The sequence below is a fragment of the Caretta caretta genome, chromosome 10 (assembly GCF_965140235.1).
Source record: "Caretta caretta isolate rCarCar2 chromosome 10, rCarCar1.hap1, whole genome shotgun sequence".
NCBI classification, from domain to species: domain Eukaryota; kingdom Metazoa; phylum Chordata; order Testudines; family Cheloniidae; genus Caretta; species Caretta caretta.
Genome location: NC_134215.1, coordinates 9,510,283 through 9,529,335, shown reverse-complemented (window position 1 = coordinate 9,529,335; position 19,053 = coordinate 9,510,283). Strand labels below are relative to the sequence as shown.

Below are 19,053 nucleotides of genomic sequence, written 5' to 3'. Positions count from 1 at the left end.
TTAGGGGTATAGAACAGCTGCCATATGAGGAGAGATTAATAAGACTGGGACTTTTCAGCTTGGAAAAGAGACAACTAAGAGGAGATATGATAAAATCATGACTGGTGTGGAGAAAGTAAATAAGGAAGTGTAGCGGGGTGGGTGGTCACCCGCTCCGGCCCTGAGGGGCTTAAAACAGCCAACGAGAGGGCTGTGCCTGGGGGCCAGTAGCTCCCAGGCTGATTGGGGAAGTAGGCACAGCTGGGGCCACGCCCCAAACAGACCACAGCTGGCCCTTATCAAAGGGCTGTGAGCCAGATGCTCAGAGTCTCCTCTAGCCGTGGAGCGAGACGGGCCTGGCTGCTGGGGAGCGTACCAGAGGTGGAGCAGGGCTGGGGGAAGGCCAGAGGAACTCCGGCCTGGAAACCCCACAGGCTGGAGGCCTAGAGTAAGGCCAAATAGGTACTGGAGTTGCAGGGGACAGCCAAAGGTAGGCAGAGGCAGCAGGTCCAAACCCCCCTTGCCTGTGATGAGTGGACCTTACACTGCAGTCGGCCCCAGGAAACGGGGGCTAGGTGATGACTGGCAGTGGCCATAGACTGAGGAGAGGTGGGCGTAGAGGATTGGGGAATACCCTGGGGATGGGAGACCCAGATCTTTGGGGGTACTGCCAGGGGGCAGCACCCTGGGTAAAAGGGGCACCAGGGTCTGGAAGGGACACGGGGGCAAGCAGGACACAGGCCTGCAGAGGGTGCTCCGGAGGCTGGAAAATGAGTTAATTCCCAGACGACCAGCAGGAGGCGCCGCAGGGGTGAAGCGCCACACCGCTAGAGGAAGTGTTATTTACTCCTTCTCATAACATAAGAACTAGGGGCCACCAAATGAAATTAGTAGGCAGCAGGTTTAAAACAAATATAAGGAAGTATTTTTTCACACAATGCACAGTCAACCTGTAGAACTCCTTGCCAGAGGATGTTGAAGGCCAAGACTATAACAGGGTTCAAAAAAGAACTAGATAAATGCATGGAGGATAGGTCCATCAGTGGCTATTAGCCAGGATGGGCAGGGATGGTGTCCCTAGCCTCTGTTTGCCAGACGCTGGGAATGGGCGACAGGGGATGGATCACTTGATGATCACCTGCTCTGTTCATTCCCTCTGGGGCACCTGGCATGGGCCACTGTCGGAAGACAGGATACTGGGCTAGATGGACCTTTGGTCTGACCCAGTATGGCTGTTACGTTCTTATGTTCATTAGCCTCATTTTACAGATGCAGAACCGAGGCAGACAGAGATTGACAAATGCACAAGTGTTTGGCTAACCCGTTCATAAAAACCTCCAATGCCACAACCTCCCCAGGTAATCTGTTCCGGCGCTCAACTATCCTGAGAGCTAGAATTCTTTTTCCTAATATCTAATATAAAACTCCCTTGCTGCAAACTAAGCTGATTGTTTCTTATCCTGCCCTCAGTGGACACGGAGAACAATTGATCACTGTCCTCTTTATAACAACCTTTTACATATTTGAAGACTTACGTCCCCCTGAGCCTTCTCTTCAGTAGACTAAACGTGCTCGATATTTTTTCAGCCTTTCCTCCTAGATCATGGTTTAACTCATTCAGTTTGGGATCCACTCTGACTCCCAGATCCTTGTCTGCAGTACTGCTGCCTAGCCAGTTATTCCACAGTTTGTTTGTACATTTGATTTTTTCCATCTTTATTGAGTTTCATCTTGTTGATTTCAGACCAATTCTCTAATTTATTAAGAGCAGGTTCCTCGTTTAAACATCTTGGGCCAAATTCAGCCCTGGTGTAACTCCACTGATTGCACTGACCTCCATCTATGGCAGGGAGTCCCAAAACTTTTACCAGCACCAGCCCATTTAAATGAAGTATTTCCTGCGGGGACTCCAGCTAGCATGGAGTATGCCATTTAGAAGAGCCAAACTGCACCCTCCGCACTGTGTGACCTCATACATATGGTGCATACGAGGTCATACTGTGCAGAGGACCCCATGTTGTAGAGCAAAATGGCATCCTCCCTGCATTGTGACCTCACACACACTGTACATGCAAGGTCGTGGTGTGCGGAGCAAAATGGTGTCCTCCACACACTAAGGATTGCCATGACCCCATGTGCTAGTGGTGCGACCCCATTTGGGATTGTGACCCCCAGTTTGGGAACCATTGAACTATCAAATACGGGTGCTCTTAGCCAAAGAATCCTGTCTTAGAAATTCACTGTCTTTGAGGGTCCACCAGAGCCCATGTCTTCCAATATTCAAGCCAGGATGCAAGACATTTGTTTCAGTAGCTCTAAATTCTAGTTTTGTTGCCTCCTTAATTTTCTGTTTGAAAACCTGTTTGAATCTGCCATGGTGGGTAACCAGGGCTACACAAATTGAAACAACAGGAAGTTAACACACGCAGTCTACAGGACCCATTCCCTGCACCAATGCAAGCCCCACAGCCTCACTGCACTCTTGAGAGAGCAGATCTGTTTCTTAGAGTGCATGACAACACGAGAAGTCAATTCAACAGTATGGAGACTGGGAGATGATCTCACGGAAGACAGGGATGGAAGAGATTTAGTTCATCTCCTCCATCTTCTCACCCATGAGGGATTGTTCCCTACCTTGCACAGCCATTGATAAGAAGCTGAGTTTCTTTGTGCATAGTCCAGGCTGCTTTCATTGCCAGGTGATTTCTTTTCGATACTTAGATTCATTATATTGTCTGCAGATGACTTTCTGAATGTTCAGGTCTCCTTCCAAACAAAGCTCTGTCAGTAAATATTTGTGCAGGCCCATTCCTTGCGCCTGACACCCTGACTTTCCCTTGGCCTGAGAATGCCAGCCCTGATCTATCATCTTGCCAGGGACAGTGCCTATTTCTGAGCCAGCCAATGGTCCCAGTCCAGTGAGACTGAACAAACAAGACAGACCTCCACATCTGGAAATGTTTACACTTCACACAAAGGAGTAATTACAAAGAAAAGTGGAGGGGTGGGTGTGGAGCATGCGGACAGGCTGCTGTTAATCTGCATGGGCAGAGGCACATCAGCCTCAGATTATTTAAAAAAAAAAAAATAACAATTAAGGTGAGCCCCTGTCTGGAAATTTTATGAAAGAGGCACAACCATCTTCTCCCACTCTACCCTACAGCTTGCAACATACCAACCTGTCCTCCTGCTACTTCATTTGGAGAGCGATGAGAGTTCTTGGAGGCTTCACTCCGAGTAGCTGTACCTAGAGACTCACACATTCCTTCTCTATCATTCGCAAAGGGAGCTTTCTTTGACACGCTTCTTAGGGCGGATAGGTGGGCAGTGAACCAGTTACATGATGATCTTTACCTAGTGCTGGAATCTAGCGCAGAGTTCACCTTTCACCCGGCCTTCACTTGGCATCAGACTCAAGGGGTGAATCGGTAGCCTTCCGGAATATTATTCCGTGTCCTAAACAGCTGGATGACTGATGAGGGCTGTTATACAACTACTACGTTCCCCTTTTCTTCAAAAGTAGCTGCAGAGCCTCTTTATCTCCCTTGCCCAAGTTACGGGACAGCTAAGAAACTTAGTAGCACAGAAGTGACTGGATAGAGTGGAAAGATAGTCAAAGGTTAGAACAGTTCAGCTCCCAGGTGGGCCTCTCTCATACTAGGCAAGTCCCTTAATTTCTGTGCATGTTTCTCTATCTGGAAAATGGGAATACCACCCTATCTTGGTAACAGGTTACAGAGTAGCAGCCATGTTAGTCTACAGCCACAAAAAGAAAAGGAGGACTTGTGGCACCTTAGAGACTAACCAATTTATTTGAGCATAAGCTTTCGTGAGCTACAGCTCACTTCATCGGATGCATTCAGTGGAAAATACAGGGGGGAGATTTATATACACAGAGAACATGAAACAATGGGTGTTACCATATACACTGTAAGGAGAGTGATCAGGTAAGGTGAGCTATTATCAGCAGGAGAGCGGGGGAGGGGGGGAATCTTTTGTAGTGATAATCAAGATGGGCCATTTCCAGCAGTTGACAAGAACATCTGAGGGGGGGGGGGGGGAGAAGGGAGGAGGAGGGAATAAACATGGGGAAATAGCTTATGCTCAAATAAATTTGCTAGTCTCTAAGGTGCCCCAAGTACTCCTTTTCTTTTTGCCATCTTGGTAAAGCATTCCTAGATAGTCTGCTGAAAGGCACTATTACCAGTAAAAGATTTGAAGGCTAGTTGTCTCTAGGCATATCTTTCCTTTACATTCCATCCTAGTGGGACTCCCCCCTCATCTGCCAATACATCTGATGCTAGAGTTGCAGGCTAAAACGTTTGTCATTTTTCCCCAATTCCTCCTCTCAGATTATTAATGCTGAAACAATGCAGCAAACCTCAGCAACAACGTTTGGCATTCTATAATAGACTCAGACAGCACATTCCTTCCTCAGCCTCCTCCTCTCTTATCTCTTTCCTCTCCCCTAAAAGCACATTTAGATAACAGTTATTGGAATGATAAAACAAAACCATAACTTAAGCATTTGTGAGTGAAATGTAGAGGAGGCTCCTCACGGGTTGCACCTTAGGTCAAACCTGCCAAAGCAGCAAAGGAAAAGATATGCTCTAGTTCAAGCAAGTTATTTTGGGGAAGTTCTATGGCCTGTGTTATGCAGGAGGTCAGGCTAAATTATCACATGTTCCTTTTGTCCTTAGATTCTATGAAAAAGGTCACTGAAACCATGAGCCATTTTCAGGAGACTTGCCTGTGTCACTCCCTAGTGCTATTCCACCACATGCCACATGCTCAATATTCTATGAGCTTGTTTACACACAAATTTACATCGGTTTAGTTAAACTGGTGAAATACCAGTTTTAAACAAGTGTCCACACTGGGTTATGTTTCAGTTTAGCTTGCCCCGGAACATTTAAACTCAAGTAAGCCAGATACACTTTGCTCCCAGCTGGGCCTCTCTCATGCTAGCAAGTCACTTAATTTCAATGATTTAAGCATGTGCAAACATGTAGCTACATCATTTTCAAATTTAAAATCACACCTTTAGTGAAACAGGCACAACTCTGACTGTGGACCAGGCCTCAGACATCTGCTCTAGCAAACTGCATAGCCGTTGGTCATTAATGGAGAAACAATGATGGAAGCTGTAGTATAGAGAGGATGCAAGAATTTTTACCACCATGGTTAGAGCCTATTTGTTCTACTGTAGACAGATAGAGGCTGCCGCCCACTCCAGCTGTTACTATGTATGAGGAGGACTTGGTACAGTACTCCAAAAATACCCCTCCATCAGCCTTAGACAGTTGACGGCACAAACATACACCATCAACAACCTACACAGGCTCCTCATGAAACCAGACATCAGGATTCTATCTGAGGTGGCAAAGAGGAGGTTATGGACCCAGAGATGCGGATCCAGGTTAATCCTCATCCAGTTGGGAGGTCACAGAAAAAGGTTTGATTAGTCGCGATTCAGACAGTTGATTAATTTTTAATGCTTTCACCATTTTGTTGTATTTCCTGGTTTTATTTACTAAATTTTAGATTCCCTTCTCTCTCACTCCGTTACTGCAATGATCTCAGGTCAAATGAGTCTCTGAAATAAAGATGGTGTAATTTCACTCAGCTACACAAATTGACTCCTAATACCCCCTGGGTCACATTTTGCTGCAGTCAGATTAGTCAGCTCCTTCCTATACTGGTGAGGATGCTTGCTGGGGCACTACATTAATAAGCAGATCTTTTCAAAGAGGTTCTCCCCTCCAGCTATGGTAACAAGCACATAGGTCTCTGAAAGTTCACATTATTTAGCTTGGCTAAGGCATGGGGACCAGCTGGCTGCAATGCATTACTTAATCTACCTTGAGAACCTGGGCTCAAATTTAGGGTGGCAAAGTTCATATGTAAGTTACAGTCTCAGCTTGGTGCCAGACAGACACAAGGGGGAGGATTTTCAAGACCGGATTTTCATGTGATGTCACCATTGTTCTCCCTGCAATAGTGCACACACCAGTTAGCAATTACAGGTTTAACTGGTCATTTTGTGCACAAAGTTACCATGATTAGGTGCATTTTTGCTTAGGTAATTCTGAAAATCCAGGCTTGTGCCATAAGACTAAAGGTCTGGGAGTCAGGAGCTCTGGTTCTACTCCAGACTCTGCCATAGACTGAGTGAACTTGGGCAAGTCATTTCACCTCTGTATGTCTCCGTTTACTCATCTGTAAACTGGAGAGTAGTCCCTGCCTCAGGCAGCATTGTGAAGCTTAGTTCATTTAGTCAAGTGCTTTGTGATCCAGGGAGGAAAGGTGCTATATAAATACAAGCCAACATTAGTCTCCATTAAATACATAACTGAGCCCTTAACTGCAAACAGTAGGGGTGTTCCAAGTCAAAACTGAAGTGGGTTAGCACAGCTGTGTCCGAACGCTTAGAACATTCCTACCCACAACATGCTTGGCTGTAGCTAGTACCAAGGTGGTCCTAAACATAACCATATAGCTTCTGTTAACTTTAAACACAACAGTGTGCTTCTTAGCAACACATTTCTTTCCCCGCTCTCATTGTTGAAGATAATAACAAGGCAGGAGGCAATGAACTGGACCTGTTTTAAAATCAGTTTCACTCTTTATTTGAAATCTTTTACATGCCACAAATGCACATGAAAAATTGCACATTGAGAATGTGGTTCACAATTATGAACAAAGAGCGAGCTGTAAATACAAGTGTAAAACCAGTGCACAGATGGAGCTGTTAAAACTGAGTTTGTCAGTCATTTGCAAACCGGCTGCTTGGGTTCCTGGTGTCACTTAGCACATCACAGATTTTGGGAGTGGCTGCCTCCTCTAGCTTTCATGTTATTGGTGTAACATACGTCTTCACTCTCATTGTAATACAATTCTCTTACGGCAAGCTGAAACAACGGTTTTGGTAACAGTTACACCAAAAAAGTGGGTGTTACTTAGAGACCAACTGTTCCTTAAATGTCCTTTTTTTTTTAATTTAACATTATGACAACAAAGTTTCACCCTCTGTTTATATAGGAGTGAATACAGGAGATTCTCAACAGAACAGGGACTTTACACTGACAAAACAACATTTCCCTAGCAGCCTTGGGCAGAGTTGCAGCTTCCACTTCAAAGGACAAACTTCAAAAACAAATCCGACGTCCTAATGGTTTTGTGCTACATTACTTAATTGTCATACAGCTAATTAGCAATGCCCGATTTCACATTCTCAGTACGGAGAAGTTGTTCACATAAGAGGGGCTACTTACAAAAAAAAATAAATAAAACAAGGCACCAAGCATCCAGACTCGGATGACAGTAACATAAAACGCTACACTTGAGCATTTACAAAGCTAAAATAAAAAACATTTAGTAATTAAACCTAAATTGATCGGCCTTCTTTCAGACCTAGGAGTTTTGAATTTCCATGAGGGGTGGGGTGGGGGGATGTACACATGTATATATATAGATAGATAGTTCTCGTTCATTGTAGATCTTTTACAATTCTAATTATTTCCCTATCACCAAGTAAGATCAGGATCAATAGATGGTACAAACTGACCCCTCTCCCCAAGTGTCAGGGGGAAATAAAAGACCGAGGGAAAAGGAGAAGTGAGTGTCAGAGGTCAATGCCACTGAAAACAATAGATATTGATGTCTCCATTCATTTCAAAACAGCAGAAAGGTCAATGTCTCCCTTGCTTCATGTTTTATGGCTGAGATCCTGCTGCTAACAGCAACCATGTTAATAGCCAGGCCTCATCCATCCTTTTATCATTATTTCTAACCAGGTTAGCCATTTTGAAAATTCAAAGGAAGCTGGAAAGCAGCCGCCAAGGGAGGGAGAAGAGGGGAGCTGCCCTGGAAATTAATGGAAGAGATGTTTTTCATTAGTGACTGCATCTCCCCCTACCTGTGCTCTGCTTCATTCTGGTTTGTCCCTCGCTGCCCCCGAAAAAATGAAAAAGGCCTGAGGCAACGTCCCTTCACTATTAATCATTATTCCCTCTACAACATCCCAATCGGTTTCTATGGAAATGATTCTCCTGCTAGAGAGCCCTGGCTGCCTATGCATGTAATCGAACAGGGAGGCAGCCTACAGACCCTGCAATGGAGAGAGATTTTCCTCTGCAATAGCCAAGTCATGTTCACGTTGCTCCTTTTACAGACTTATTCTCCTCCAGGTAAGAGTGAAAGGCTTTGGCTGTACACGGCATCAGCCAGGATCAGCGCTGGATTTAGTCTCCCATGAGCAGATCAGACAAACTACCGCACGACCTGGAGTATTAATTTTTTGGTAAATTAAGTATCGGGATTTTGTTTCTGAAGTTAGGAGACCCCACTGCAAAAGGTGAAAGGCTGGACCTACAAGGTGCTGAGCACCCGCAATTCTCATTGGGATAAACAAGAGTTGAGGGCTCTTGGCAAGCCCTATAGTAGCATTCATCTGCAAGACTTTCATCCCTTCCTCTCAATACGAGGAGAGCAATGGAGAATTCTTTTAGCCCATAGTCACTGGCAGTCATGGGGCAGCCTGCTGCCAGCAGCAGGATAAGTCCAGTAACAGACAGTTACAGAAGGTGACTGCCTACGGCAGTGTTAGTAGTATATGGTTCATGTGGTCTTTCACTGGGAATGGATATGTTCAACAGCAGTTTCCATTGTTGGGAAGCTCCCCAATGCCCTTTTTATTCTGTGTTTTTAACTCTGTCACCTGAGACAATCAGGATATTGATACTGGGATTGCAGCTGGCAGCACCAGGGGTCTGCTCCACATCGGGCCACGTAAGGAAACTCAAGACAGCTGCTATAATTCATCCCATTTCCCCCCTCCTTCTAAATTAGCACTGTCCTCAGTTGTTTGTCCTCCAAGACAGACAACACTTTAGGAGCTTTACAATAGCCTAGTGTGAGCTGGGAGCCAGATGAGGGACTTGAGGCACAGAGAGGTTGAACAACTTGCCCAAGGTCACACAATAAGCAAGTGGCAGAGAGGAAACTGAAAACCAGCTCCCAGTCTGATTCTCCAGCCAACAGATCAAGCTGTCTCAATTCTCTTTAATCTCTTTGCTTACCGCTGATGTGCCATGCTGCATGGTGACAGGTTAGCATCACTCCCTGCGCTCGGGAAACCTGATGATGTGACGTATTGTTGCTGTACCGTGGGTGGGTGGGAGGGTTTTAAACAAGGTGCCAAAAGAGAGCCCAAACTGAGCTTTGCCAAAAGGCAGAGGAGGAGACCCTAACAGGATTACATCCTCTTTAAGGTGCCTTTTTCCAACTCAGGTGATATTTGGTCCAGTCAGCTTCTCCTTACCAAAAAATAAAACCACTTTAAAAAAGCCTAGAACCCACCAGGCAGCAGGAATGGAAAGCCACTTTGTTAAACATGTTTTGGCATCAATGATCCTGTGACTGTAACTCTTAATTTAACTTTAGCATCCGATCCAGTTAGCGTCAAAATGCATCCATCCAAACACGTGCAAAGAACGGGAGTTTTTGGCCAGCCCAGTGTGTTTGCTAGCAATGGAGCCCACTGCCAGAGGAGCGGTCAGAGTTCTGATCGAAAAACTGGTGCTCCTTCCCTGGCCAGCTGCGGCAGCCAGTGGGAAGCGCACCTGATGTAGTTCAGGGTGCTCAAGAGAACGGGGTCAGTCAGAAGATCGTCCCATCCAGACTTCCACAGATGGCAGGGAAGGATTTTTGCAGTGGAGGGGATGGAGAGGAAAGAAAAAAAGGGCATTTTGTATCAAAGAAAAACTGAAAACAAGGACGACAAAAAGTCCTCCCCAAAAACTGCACATGGAACCTTAATGCTGACTATGCTTTGAATCCTTTATACTTCTCTGCTCAGAACATATGGTGCTACGTTTAATAGCCCAGCACTGCCAATTGGGGACTATTAGGGTGGGTTCTTTTCCCAGTGTAAACGTTGCAGAATATAAATTGTAATTAACACCGATGCCAAAATAGCACTTAGAGAAAATAAGCACATTATTAACATCTGGTGACTCCTGCCTGGAGTGCAGAAGCAGTGGAAATTCTCACTCGCAGTCAGGAGGATCTGTAGTAGGGATGCAGAGCACGGTCCCACTGTTTGGGGATGGGGATTCTTTTCAGTCCCTTTAGCACAATCTGAGGTGCGAGTGGCTGGCCTTTCCTAGCCCTTATTGTGAACGTTACGGTTCACATTAAGAACCCAGACCTGCTCACGTGAATACAGATGTCTAAGCATCATGCCACAGGCAATACAATAATGGTTGTATACATACTTGATAAAGGGATCCACTCCCATTTTACCTAGAGGTAAGAAAGAGTACAGCATCTCTTTACTAAGGAACTGACCCACATGAAGCATATCTTATCACACCAACACAGTCTTTAAAAGAAAGGACTAGGAAAAGCATTGACCTACTAGAACACACCTTTTTGAACAACAGAGCCAGATCTGAATCGATTTTTTTCAGCAGATATCACAGAAATCAGATCCTTCCGGCAGGGAGAAAATGGGAGCTGGAAGTTTCCTTGTGACTAGAATCCATTGAGCCATCTCTTAACGGTGCCCCATAGCTTGTTAGAAAGAGAAATCCCTGCTCAAGTGCAAAAGCGTTCTTACCTATAGCATTCAGGCACCACACTATGCACTACTTGAGGACGTTGTTTATTGGCTAGGATAGTTCCCATTATGGACTGAATAGCAGAGGACTGTCTCCAGACCTGTAACCACTCAGCTTTCCCTCTGCTCCACGCTGAAGTTGCTAGGATTCAGGAGGAAAAGAAATGCAGCTTTAGTGATGCTTCAATATCTCCTCATTGCCTAACCCCCATAATCTGTGTTGGAGAAGGGATCTACTCAGCAACTGCACAGAGTGGCATCACCTGGACAAAGCAGTAACTTATTTTCCTTCCCCCCCCTCCCCCCAAAAAAAAGTACAACTGATTTGTGAGGGAGAAAGGAGCCCAGCCTGACAAAGAAAGGGGCTCGACGAAGCCACAGATACAAGAAGAGGTTGGAAGAGAGAGACAGGATTCTGGAGATAACTAGATAGAAAACAGAGGTAGGACCCCAGTGAAGGGGTAACAGCTACCTACTGACCCACCCATGCTTAATGGAAACCTCCCACAAGTCAGGGATATTTTGGAAACCTAGTTTAGTTCTGAAGCACCTCCTCCAGTGGCCCAGCTGTGAGGGCTCTGGCTAAAGCTGCTGAAATGCTACAGGGCACCTGCTTCACGTAAAAGCATAAAACACATCTGCTTATTTATTTAATAGCTACAAGACTAGCAGCTTACACTCCCACACCCTTGCTAGCCAATCCGTCCCGTGGGAAGGGAAAGGAAAGGAGAGCTTCGATCTGGAAGTCCCACTCAGTGAAGGGGCTGCTGAAAAGTAAGTGTACAGAAAGATAAGGCAAAAATTAACAACTTGATGCTCTTAAAGGTAAGGGTGAGCTCTAAAGCAAAGCAGAGTACAAATGTGCTCATATGGATTAACCTGGTAATATGCAGTCTCACTCTTAATAAATGGCTAATGCTGAGAAAGCATCAATGAGCACACGTGTAGTTATGTCCTATTTGTACACATATGGGTTGCATCAGGCTGGCCCATGATTTAATGTGTCGGACAGGATAAACAAGTCTGGAAATTCTTAAGCAGTGGGAAGGGGACTAGAGAATAGTGTCTGAAACCTGCATAAAGATGTATTCTGCGATCCAATCCACCCTTTGAAACCAGGATGTTTTTGACACCGTTCCCAGTAACCTCTGCTTATGAAACTATGGCACTGCTGTAGGAAACACTGACTAGCTGATTCAGTGATGTCACCCACAGAAGTACTGAGTTCCCAAGCAGTGATGTCACAGCACAGCTGTTTAGCATACCACTGGATAGAAACTGTTCAGACTCAAATGGATAACCTCTAAGGAAAAGATCAGCCCCACATTTGACCATGGAATATTCCACTTCAAGGGAAATCCTACCACCACCCAGAACGTTTGTACTAAATACGTGCACTTTGGCTTTTGGCACTGCGATTTGACACTTTAGAAAGTGCTAGATCAATAAGGCACTCTGAAAAGTGATCCAGCCCACTACAAATTCTTAAGGACATTCAGTAGAGCAGGCAAGTCTTATGAAGTTACCCTTTGAAAATGCTCCATATAATCTCTGAAATTAGTGTGTGCTCATCCACATGATTTGGGGATAGAGCTGTCCACTAGGCTCCCACCTACACTGAAAGTTGGAACGGTGTTCTAACGTCTCTAGACCACCGCTGATTTATTTATTATTTTTAGGGTAGATGGGATTCAGGTTGGAGATTTGGTAACACGGAGTTTGTGAAATCTAGAGGAGAAACTCAAGACACAAATGAGGAATTCTTCCCCACATGCCAAACGGTCTAAACACTAACAGCAAGAAGAATGTAGCAATGGGCTTGAAAGGTTAACAATCATGATTTGCTACTGGGGTGGGGGGGGTGGGGGGAACAAACCTGAGGTACTTCTCTCAAAAGATAATACCCTGAAATACTTCTCATCACACGTGCGTAACTATGTACACACATCTATAATAAGAGCTATGATGCATTTCATTCGAGCAATACACCTTTGTGCCCATTGTAACTGAGGGACACTAACTCACACAGAATCAGGCCCTCTACTTTGCCATTAATAACAGACTCAAGCAAAGAATGATCACTGAGGAAACAACAGCACATACCACCAAAGTACACAGGACCCCTACAGAAATATATCAAGCAACAAGGGGAGAAGGGTAAGAAAGGGAGCATTCTTTAAGTTGGTTTCTCTTACCTTTAACTAATATAAAGTAAAAGAGGAATTCATTATTAACCACAAGGAAATCCCCATATGGTTCCAAAAGGCTTTGATATTGTATATTCTTGTGCAAGGTCTGTTTGCCCACCGCAATGTTTGCCCAGGCTCTTTTGCTTTTCGATTGCACGGATTTAAAGTGATTGTACAGCATCCCATAAGGCGGCCATAAGCTCAAGAAGGGGGATCCAGGCCAATAAGAAGCTGTTGCACACGTTCATCCCAACTGTTCTACATGTGCTATGGCATAATCACCACCACAGGTTTGGAGGTTCCTCAGCCACTCTGCTTTTAAACAAGGTAATTTCATCCAAGTGCATCATGGGGACATCTCTGATGACCTCCGTCAAGTCCTCATGTAGTAGAGGGAAAATGATGACATTTAATGCAGGGCGGTCTGCCTGGAAACTAAATCAGATACAAGTTATTAGCCAAGGAGAAATGCTAGTTCTGCAACAAGAGAAAAAACTTGCACGGGTAGAGTAGGAGGCGGCAGAGGGGGAAGGGGAGTCTTGCCGAGACAGGAAATCAAGTTTTCCCACCTGTGTGGGACTTTATTACCTTGCAGTGGGTCCATGTGGCTAATTTAGGAGGCATCGGAAAGGAGTCCTGATCCAAAATGGAGATTGGGAACCACAACATGGAGCTCTTACAAGAGGAGGAAAGGATCCTCAGAACTTTGCATGAGACATTCCTTAGCTGAGTAAGATGCTGGTGGGTAGCCACTTAAGCTCTCACTAACAATGGCAGGTTGTACGGCCTGCAAAATCCGGACTAAATTGTCTGGGATTTGCCCTAGGACTGGGCCTGGGATTATCACTGAAGGGTCAGTTGTACAGCACATGGAGGACAAACGCTGCGGTCAGAGAAAAAGGAAAGCTCTACTACTGCAGATACTCAATGTTTATCCACGTTAGAATAACACACTGGCAACAGTGTCATTTTTAATAAAAGTCACAACAGCCTGTGACAGATACACACAGTTCCAGTCCTGAGGAAACCCAAAAGCAAACAGCCACATTTGCCACTAGAATTTTGGTTTACTATCTTTTTAAATCTATTAGCCCTTTACCTCCACTGCTTTCTACACCAATCTTTTTAGCCTCAGCCCCTTCTGCTCCTAATTTTTTTGCCACCTCGTTCAGCAGACGTTGAGCATCACAGACCTTTCGATGGAGAGCAGACTGGTGTGACAACAGGAGAGACAGGAGCAGCAGGGTTGTAATTACAGAGCAGGAAAAACAGCAGAAGTTAAATCCATATGCAATATCTTTGAAATGAAAGCAGGCCCAGATAGCACGTACTACGCATGACAGCAACCCAGAGAAGTAACAGAAGAACACAGATATTGGGGGGAAAGGGAGGACAGATTACAGGGTAAGAGAAGACCATCAGAATGAGGACAGGTAAGTCTTTTAGCATTGATTGGCTGATTGAGTAGAGCCATGTCTAGGTTGCTGTTATTAGAATAGACATGCAACCATATCTTAAAACACATGGGTTATTGCTATAACCCTGCTAGCAATCTCCCTGAGCAGTGCGTCCAGAGTTTATTCCTTAACTGTTACAGGGTAGGCTGGATCCACGTTAGAACATAAACCCACTAAGGCAGAGCCTAGTTTGACATTCAGCCTGTGAATCATGTGTCTGAACTGTAGTGGTGTCCGCTGTAGACCAAGATTATTGTCTACACAATTCTGAGCACACCCATCACGCTAAAATAATTATCCATATCATGGTGATACAGGGCTGCAGGAGTGATCGTAAGTTCAGGTGCTAGAATCCCACATGAAACTTCAGAGTAATTGTTCCTGATTAAAGATTAATGCTGGCAGATATATCATGCTGCAGTTCGATCCACAAGAGGCTCGCATTTCTCTCTGGGTGACGGACCTAAGGAGCACCTCCCACAAACGCATTAGTGCTTCCTTCCATGCCAACTCTTACGCGCGGAAACTTGTCCCGAAACAAATCCATAAAGCCGTCACTCTTGCCTCCAATTCCCATCTCAGGACCTATTTCTGCAGCAATGCTTGCAAGAAATTAGCCAACAAATAATGGCTAGGCGAAAGGCAATTGGGTAAAGTTGGTATTTACGTAATTTGAACTCTAGAATATAGCAAACATATTGGATATTCTCTCCCCCCCTCAGCTCTTCATACGGTAGTCATTTAAGGCCCACAATCCTGCTGAAGAAGGAACCATGTTAATAACCTCACTCCCTCCCCCCCCATCACAAGTTCACTGGGGCTCAGTGCAGGGGTCCACCCACCCAGGCAGATCTCTTTTTAGGACTGGTGCCTTAGATTGTAAGTTCTTCACGGCGAAAAAAAAAAACACTCCTATTTCTGTGTTTGTACAGCATCCAGCATAGCAAAGCCCCAATCTCAGTTGAGGTCTCTGGATGCTACCGTACCACCACACAAACGACAAACTATATTTATACATTAGTTAAAAAGTGGGACTCAAACCAAGTTTACACAATTTGCCTCAGAGTACTGGAAAAATACACATTAAATATGCCTTCCAAGAAGCCGGATTTATGGAAATATTTTTTGAAGAGCTTTGAACTTGATCTGCAGCAAAAAAAGCCAAAATATGCCTTTGAATTTTGTGATTTGTATTTTTTTAAAACTGGAAACTGTATGTTGCTCTGAAACTTATAAATTGCCTACCACAGCCAGTTTATGCCTGCGAATTCTTTCCATGTTCGATTTGCACAATTTAAAATGAAACGCACATTGTTTACCATTATTCTCAGCAATGTGTGCGTGCAAAGCCGCTGCTTTAGCTGCAAATTTCAAAACAACTTTTAACGAGCTGCTGTCACAATGCTAAAATGGGATTAGCATTTCCCAAAAGCAGACTCCTCTACAGATGCTGTATGTATGTTCCTTCAGTCCTCTGCCGGAAGGCAATTCCATTCTTCATACACCTGTCCAGGTGGGCTAGATTAAGTGAACAGCACTTAGTTCTAGCACTAAAAGACCCCAGGCATGGGGTGGAGAAGGGGAAGAGATTGAGTTAATGAGTTGCAGCATAGCTGCTGTAATCTTCTTGAAGATTCTTCCCTCACTCCACACTTGGATGAATTTCAAACTGGATCTACCTCTGAAAGTCTATGGTGTGGTTAGTGAAAATCTGTCAGATGGAGGGAGACGTGGATTTGGGGAGACAAAAGAATTGCAGCTCCAGACTTGAATCCCTGTTCTATTCCAAGGAAAACAAGCCAAAAATTGTGAATGTTGCTTGCTTTCTCCTACAAATCAATCTCCAAACTAGACTCATCATGATTAATTACATGAAAGTAAGTTTTCTATGCAATTGACTAGCTGGCTCTTTAATATTTATCCTTGGGAGGGGCGGGGGGGAAATCTCTGGGATAACAAAGAAAAGGACAAGCTTTCCATAGCAGCCTCTGATCCAGTATACTTAGCCTCAAACCAACAAGAGCTCAGTAGCACTTTATGCAAAAGCAGGTTTCTGAAGATTATGTAAATTTGGATGTGAACATCTGCAATTGGCTATAGTCATCCCTGGAGCTCGAAAATGGACACACCGATTGTGATGCAGGGCACACTTCAAATTCATTCTGGCATTAGCAAAAGCAGGACCCTTGCCTTCCTATCCCGTCCTTTAATTACACCTAATGTACTGAAAAAGGCTGTTAGCCAAAAAGGGTTAATGGAGCTTTGTTGCCTGCCCCAAAATTATGTCAGAGCGAGTGTGGACTGGGCACAGTAAGAGTATTTTCAAAGGAACAGTCTGGTAAATAACCTACACTACAATCTCAATTATTTCCAACTGGCACGGCAGGATCCAATATGTAGGTCATGGACAAAGTCAAAAAGGAAGGAAAAGTTGAAAGCAAATCTGTACTTCAATCAGATTTCCTTGATTTTCTGCAGGACAAAAGAGTCACTAGGCTGAATTCATTATCTCATGGCAAACACCCATAGATGTGTTGTCAGATGTACTTTTAAAGTGGAAACAGAATGAGCCCCTTAAACTCCACCTACTAAAGTTGCATAGAAAGGACAGCTGAGAACAAGCGAAGTTTAGCAAAGATTATGCAACACTAGGGCACAGATTATTAAAACCTCAATTTAGTTATTTGCATTGCAGTAGCTCCCAGAGACTGTCATTAGGAAAAAGGCCCCAATGCGGTAGGCACTGTGCCAACTTATTTTCTCTTGGTTATAAGGAGGAACTTTGAAGGGACTTGGTGACATCCTGCATTGAAACAAATCTCCCAGAGACCTCCAGAGGAATATAACAAAGGTTCTGTATGTTACACATCTTCTGAATTTGGCACATCACTTCACACATGCCAGTAAGTAGGTGTAAGGGCAGCTAAGCTGGTATAACTTACACAACGAGGGGATGGAGGAGAGGTGCGTAGCACGAAAAGCAGCTAAAGGACGACTCCTCTAGTTCCTCTGCTAGAAGATTACGGCAGGATCCATGAATCCACAAATTCAGGACCTGGGCTACGGGGGTCACGAAGACACCAAATTTAAATCCATGGCGGGGGGGGGGGAGGGAGAGGATACCATCTAGGAGTTTTGGGACCCTACATGGAGACTAGGGAGGAAGAAGTACTGGTAGGGAGCCAGGAATGCCATGATTTGGGGGGAGCAGGGTACCCTTTAGTTGAACTGGATCCAGTCTCCATTTAGAATTAATCCACTATTCTTCCAATCCTACCACGCTCTGGTTTACCTTCTGCCAGCCTCTCAGTGTGTAAATTATACAATCTTAGACTCCTTTACACCCACTTACCATTTTGTAATAGCACTTACACATCACTTCTAACTTTGGAGCATTACTTCAGAAAGCAGCTAATTAACCAGGAAAGGGGAATTCAGTACAACTCAAATTTTGCCCTATATCTGGTCATATCAATTTGTTTCAGCCACATGTGTACATATGTGCACGCTGTTTTATCTTAAACCAGAAACTCCAGCAGTTTCGTTTTCACTGGAAGAGACACTTGTGATTTAAATGTCGGGCTGAAGTCTATAAGCGATGCCAGGGCTTGAAATCCCCTTCCCTGATGCGCGGCATGGCAGAAGCTACAAAGAAAACATGAGCAGCAGGGCACACAGTTCATAGTGGATTAATTTAGTATTAAAAAAGATTGCGAGCCAGAGTGGTAGACAGGTCATCTTAAGTGGCATGACATATATGCATTTTTCTCCTCCTTCCAATCACACCAAGCATACATACCATTAGGGTCTGCTGCTTGGGTCCTTTCCAGCACATTACACTGGCACTAGGAAATGTCAGTCGTCATATCCTGCTATGACCGTCTCCAAAACAAACATGCACGCATGCGCACACACATCTCCCTACCCCAATAACTTCTATGGGGCTAAATTCCATCCGTACCAAAGCTCTGGCTCCCTGGAATGTGCTGGTATAATTATCCCCAAGGTGCCTTCTTTCATGAGACAGAGAGCTCCATTTACATCTACCTGTCCTTCACCGAGTCTCCCGAGAGGGGTACAAAGCTGGTTTGTAGCCACTGTAAAGTGGGCCAATTCCCCCGTGCCATTCTTGCTGTGGACCCTTTGGAATATCAATGATTAGCAGACTCCAGTTCATAACCCCAGAGCAGGAGTTGCAGTCAAGAGCTTCACAGGAAAGCAAGATTCTTGGGTTCATTAAAATACCCACAATTTGTTCATATTCAGCAAAACCAGCCACATTTACAGTACAGCTCTGTTTTGAAAGCGCTTTCTGGTAGCCGGGTCTCGTCATCCACACATCTGCTATGACCGAGCTGTCCCCAATAGCATCCTAAGGAACCCCATAATTTCCCTCATTTTAAGACTCAACTACAGCCTCCAAACTCTGACCAATGGGTGTGGACAGGACTCTTTGGAAGCCAGTCAAGTAATGACAAGCCAGATTATCCTGCTGCTTGTCCCTAGGTTTCAGTGACACAATGTCATTTCCCAGCAGGGAAAGGATAGTGTTGTGGGTAGGAAACGTGAACAGGGAGTGAGATCTGTCACACTCACTGTCTGAGCATGGGCAAATTACTTCATCTCTCTGTGCCTAGGTTTCTCCATCTGTAAAATGGGGATGATACATCACTAACTCCACATGGGTGCCATGAGGCTTAACAATAGAGTGCTTTGAGATTCTGGGGTATTGAAGAAGTGGAAGTTACTATGCCCACTGAGCTGCAGACCAAGCAGTCAAACATGAGTGGGCAGTGGAGATTAAGAG

At 44.7% G+C, this 19,053-nt stretch overlaps 1 protein-coding gene across 2 annotated transcripts in view; it reads right to left on the bottom strand.

Moving 5' to 3' along the window:
• Positions 1–6,576: 6,576 nt before the first annotated feature.
• Positions 6,577–19,053, bottom strand: part of FBXL18 (F-box and leucine rich repeat protein 18) — a 30,965-nt gene continuing 18,488 nt past the window's right edge. The window contains exons 5-6 of one of the 2 annotated variants that reach the window (XR_007358852.2): positions 12,796–13,224; positions 6,577–10,742 (exon numbers count right to left, since the gene is read on the bottom strand). Coding sequence is in view for 1 of the 2 variants with exons in the window: in XM_048867077.2 (XP_048723034.1) it covers positions 13,068–13,224 (157 nt within the window). In the remaining variant the exon portion in view is untranslated. Of the gene's footprint in view, positions 13,225–19,053 lie in introns of both variants that reach the window. The other variant, XM_048867077.2, reaches the window with a different exon arrangement.